This window comes from Saccostrea cucullata, unplaced genomic scaffold, assembly GCF_032062105.1.
Source record: "Saccostrea cucullata isolate Sc308-1 unplaced genomic scaffold, CSIRO_AGI_Scuc_v1 ctg136, whole genome shotgun sequence".
NCBI classification, from domain to species: Eukaryota; Metazoa; Mollusca; class Bivalvia; order Ostreida; family Ostreidae; genus Saccostrea; species Saccostrea cuccullata.
In genome coordinates, this window is record NW_026930969.1 from 186873 (window position 1) to 192500 (window position 5628).

The window sequence follows — 5628 nt, forward strand, 5'->3', positions numbered from 1 at the left end:
GTAAAACTTTGGTCGGCCATTTGGCCCCGCCCTACCCCCGGGGGTCATGATTTGAACAAACTTGAATCTACACTACCTGAGGATGCTTCCATATAAATATGACCAATCATGGCTTTGTTATTCTTGAGAAGAAGATTTTTAAAGAATTTTCCTATATATTTCTATGTAAAACTTTGGTCGGCCATTCTGGCCCCGCCCTACCCCCGGGGGTCATGATTTGAACAAACTTGAATCTACACTACCTGAGGATGCTTCCATATAAATATGACTAATCATGGCTTTGTTATTCTTGAGAAGAAGATATTTAAAGAATTTTCCTATATATTTCTATGTAAAACTTTGGTCAGCCATTGTGACCCCGCCCTACCCCCAGGGGTCATGATTTGAACAAACTTGAATCTACACTTCCTGAGGATGTTTCCCCATAAGTTTCATTTTTCCTGACACAGTGGTTCTTGAGAAGAAGATTTTTAAAACATACAACCAAATTTTCATTAATTCCCAATTATCTCCCCTTAAATGAGGGCGTGGCCCTTCATTTGAACAAACTTGAATCCCCTTCACCCAAGGATGCTTTGTGGCAAATTTGGTTGAAATTGGCCCAGCGGTTCTTGGGAAGAAGTCGAAAATGTGAAAAGTTTACGGACAGACAGACAGACAGACGGACGCCGGACAAAATGTGATCAGAAAAGCTCACTTGAGCCTTCGGCTCAGGTGAGCTAAAAACTTAACGTAGATTTACACATTTTACAAAATAATATTTCTGTGTAAAATGCTACCGTAAAAATAACGGGCATTTTTCTAAATTCATTTTAAAAAGTGATTTAAAAAACCTTTTAAGTTAATTTTAAGATCTTTCTAAGTAGCGTTAAATTTTGATAATATCGTAAGTTTTTTTGTGAAAAACTTGCACAAATTGCTCCTTTGTGAAATGGGCCTCTGGTTTGTCTGTTCGAATCTTCTTAAATCAGAGGCCCCAGTTCTACAAGTAATAAATGCCATAAGATGGCGATGGCACTGTATTTTTTTCCTCTGCCATCCAGCAAACACCGTCACCCAAGACGTGTGTCTTTAAAAAAATATACAGAAGTCAGTATTTCATAATTTATTAATAAACTAAACAAAAATATTCATAAATATATGAAATGTTCAAATATTTTTACTGTTTATAATTTGTACTAGTGTATAGTACCCAAGTCCGGTCATGCGCTTTATAATAATGACTTTCAAGTACCATGATATCTTACACACATGATTTTTAAAGTAAACAATTTCCAGAAAAAATTACTACATTTCTTACGAAGAAGTAATTATGCATAATTGTTTGAAACCGGATTGGGGAAACCAGACATATAGTTGTACACAAATCCTCTTAATAATGAGATAATATTGCTGTATTGATGCAGACCGTGTATTCTATAAATATCTTTCATCGCACACAGTTTGAATCAAAGTGTTTTAAAATATAAATAAGAAATGCCTGAAAGACCTTTGGTTGGTCCCTTTTCATTGGAAAGTGGCCGTAAATTATTCTACATTTTTACCCTTCCCGTACAGTTTATCTAAAATTGGTTAAAAATAACTTAAAGGATATTATCGAAAAATGTAAAGGAAAGGCATGTGTAAATATAAATGACATTATAATTCAGTCTATCTCCCTGAATTCACTCCATGACTGGCAAGTTTTATGAGATCTACGATGACTTCATTATGATTTTCCTAATGTAACGCAATGACCAAGAGGCAACGCTTGATGGCAAAATCTCAGGATTCCTGTCACGTGACTAGTGACGTAATTCTTGGATGACTAGTTAATAACACAGTTCCACTGTCTTCCTGACCGATTTTATCGATGATTTACGGCGGTTTTGACATCGGATTCACAGAATCGCGTGAGTGGGAGTGTGGCTTGAGGACTTCTTGCGTTGTCTAGACAGAAGCAGTGTCAAGAGTCGACTCTTGCTTTGAATCCCCTTACCTAAAAATAACAGTTTGAAGTTATAATCTGTGCATATATTTTAATTCAATGTAAACGTTTTTTTTTTTTTAATTTTGTTTAGTTTTACATGGTTTGTGATTTTGTTTTCGATTACATGGTATGTGATTCGAATAATAAAAGAAAACGACAAAGAAATATAAAGGTAAAAACAATGAGGCGTTCTGATTGGCTAAAAGAATATTAAGCACATAATGTCGTCTACCTAATCAAATAACAATAAATAATACTATAACAAGTGATAAAATCTTACAACTATCAATTATTCCTGCTACAGGTATCAATCATCTGGAGTCAAAGGTCAGTTGGTAGAATACGACCTTAAATTCCAAGATATTTTATCCATACTAGTATAACATTTTTACACTGTATAAAACAAGTTGTATTTGATAATATCAATATTAAGCAATTGCTGAGGAGGGAAAAGGCAGGGATGGGGGACTATTGGCAAATCAATGGTTACCAGGATATGTTTTACATGAGTGCTTTTCAAGGTCATGCGAGCTGTAAAGAGTGTGTCGATCTAAGAGAGAACCAAGATACATGGAAAAACAGTATGGACCTATTGAAGCATTCTAAATAATTAAAACATTAAATGAATTGTATAACATAAAATTCATAGATCTAAAAAATTCTGCTTAAACTTTACAGTAACGGAAGTAGTGTAGAAATGTAACCATGGTAACACCAACTATAAAAAGAAAAACACACGAAACTACGTAGTGATTTAAAAGTGGCAGACTGTGCTGTTGTATATATCGTGTCTATCTATGACAATTCTAGCAGTCCCCGTCATGTGGAAATTCAAACTACGACAGAAATTAACAAGTGCTACAGTTCTACCAAAATCTACTTATCTACGCATCTATCAAAGAAAATAAAAAAGGAAACAACGAACAACCAACACCATCGAAAATTTCTGAACCTTTGCAACTCAAACTGGTGTTGGTGAGCGTCTTTTCAGGCGTTCAAGCATAACATTAAGATACTCTCGATGCAGAACGGAAGGAGAAATCTTAGTCAGATCTGTAGTGCCCATGCGCGGACTTCTGAGAGAATTCGTACCCAAAACTCTGTTTATTGCTTCCTCCGTAACTCCACTCTAATGTTAAAAAGATATCTCTGTGTTATGAGCGTCAAATGTATCAATCTGCAAACAAAATCTAAGAATTTTTTAGTTGTCAACAAAAGGTTTTTGAAACTTTTGGAACCCTGTTAAGAAATATAATTTTACAATTCAAAGCGTTAGACACACCACAGACTATTAATAAAAAAAATCCAAAATACCAAGAATGGATATCAGCGCTTAAATCATAATAGTATCAGAAATAAAAAGTTAATAAAGCAAACAAAAGTCCAGGAAACATTTGCAAACCAAAAGATTGTATTGGGATTTAGTTAAATACCTAACACTGATACCTTAGGAATAGTTTCTTCTCCATAAATAGTCTAGGAAAAAAAATTACAACTCAACGCGGTTTTAATAACTACTTTTACCTATAAAATCCTATCCACTCAAACATAGGATTAACATCTAAGGTCTGCTTTCACACATGAAAAAAAAAACCTAATTCGTGCTCAGTTAATATTAAAGTATATACATATACATGTACTGTAAACCAATTTTTATTCGCCAGCGAGAAATATCCACGTTTTGTGACTTTCTTTTATTCACGAATAACCCCATTGTAAACACATCCTTCACCTATGTAATTATGCCTTGTTGCAACAATGTTTTCTTGCCCACAAAATCAGCAGTTGCGGGTGGATTCCAAAATAAGAATCACAAAAATAAAAAAAATTCGCCAACAAAAACTGGTTTACAGTCACTAGCAAACAGTTGAGACTCTCCGATTGATTAACATGTGTGGCACACTTACCAGGGGACCAGGGGTGCGACTGAGGCGGGAACGTTTTTCCAGTTTTGCTGCGTCCATTTCGGAGGAGATGGGCGTGATGCTGTGGGGCAGGAATGGGGACGGAGTCGAAGAACTAGATGGAATATGGCGGGTAAATGACTTCAGGACAGGACCACTTCTGTGTGAGGTATAAAATCAGAATGTTGGCAAGAACTTTACAGTTTTGGTTAAAATTCAATTTTCTTTTCTTTTTTTTTTTTTGCAAGGTATAATGCAATGCTGAGTAATTTGAAGCAACATGCAAGCTTTTAAATAGATACATTCTAGAAGGCAAAATAGCCCTGGTCATGAAATGGTGCCAAATTATCACAGCACATGTACAATGAATACTAACAATCAACATGTATTGTGAATAGGAGTGTTGCAACATTGGGACTTTAAATGTGTGATAATGGTTTTTAAATTACAAAAATTTCTAGAACTGCCATGTATGAACCCCCACTCCCCTTCAATAACTAAACCTCTTGCATAAAAAAATGACACTGCAAATATTGTTCCTGTCATTGGTAATCAACTTTAATATCAATTTTGAAAATATGAGTTTTGTAATAGCACATAAAAGCAACACCTTAGCTATGTGACCTTGACCTTATCTAGACAAACATGACAAGGCATCTTGACCTCTTTAATTAATACAAAGTTTTTAACAATCTTTGTGTCAAGCAAGAATTTCTAATAATCATCCAATACAAAGTTTTGTCTCTCAGAATATTACATTTTAGAGACTTTCAGAATTTTTCTGCTTATTCCCTATGTCCTTGACCTCTCAATGATTTAATAGATATATCCTACGATCATAATTTATTCCCAGGACAAGTTTGATTTTATTAAGGTATTCCATGGAAATACTATTAGAGACAAGAATTTTACATTTAAAACCCAGTATTAAACTTTGATCAATATACCCTAGCCAAAAGGCAGGATATATCTTCTAAACGACCCTTGAACTTATGCTTATATAACCTTATAATGGATCTTGATGTCTAAGATGTGGCTATAGAAATAATTCAATGCTTTTGAACCCAGTGACCTTTTCCTTTTCATAATGATCTTGATGCACAGTCAACAAAAAATTTTTGTCATAAACCTCTTATAAAATAAACTTTGCTAAGTTAAAACAAAAACTTAAAAAAAAAAAATCATGAAGTTTCTCAAATCAATCAGCTATACACTACATATTTTATCATTTTCTCAAAATTTGCAGGGTGTAAAATATAAGGACAACGAACAACAACACTCAAACAATATAAGTGGTGCTGAAACATAAACACAATAATCCTGTATAAACAAGAGGCCCATGGGCCACATCGCTCACCTGAGAAGCTTTGACAATTCTGTACTTTACTAGATTTACCCCTTGTAATACATATTGTGACCCCACCCTACCCCACTGATCATAATTTAGACAATTTGAAATCCACACAGATTTTTCCTATATATTTCTATGTAAAACTTTGATTCCCCATTGTGGCCCCGCCCAATCCCCGGGGGTCTTGATTTGAACAATTTAGAATCTACACTACCCCAGAATGTTTCCACATAAGTCTCAGCTTTTCAGGCACAGTGGTTCTTGAAGAAGATTGAAGAAGATTTTCTCAGATTTTTCCTATATATTTCTATGTAAAACTTTGATTCCCCATTGTGGCCCCGCCCAATCCCCAGGGGGTCTTGATTTGAACAATTTAGAATCTACACTACCCCAGGATGTTTCCA

The 5628-nt window shown here is 34.8% G+C and overlaps 1 protein-coding gene across 3 annotated transcripts in view; it reads right to left on the minus strand.

Annotated features, from left to right (window-relative positions):
• Positions 1–1093: 1093 nt before the first annotated feature.
• Positions 1094–5628, minus strand: part of LOC134230763 (cytosolic carboxypeptidase 2-like) — a 74732-nt gene continuing 70197 nt past the window's right edge. For all 3 annotated transcript variants that reach the window (XM_062712603.1, XM_062712602.1, XM_062712604.1), the window contains 3 exons: positions 3877–4033; positions 3062–3098; positions 1094–1978 (listed from right to left, as the gene is read on the minus strand). In XM_062712603.1, coding sequence (XP_062568587.1) covers positions 1881–1978; positions 3062–3098; positions 3877–4033 — 292 coding nt within the window. In that variant the 3' untranslated portion in view covers positions 1094–1880. The remainder of the gene's footprint in view (positions 1979–3061; positions 3099–3876; positions 4034–5628) is intronic.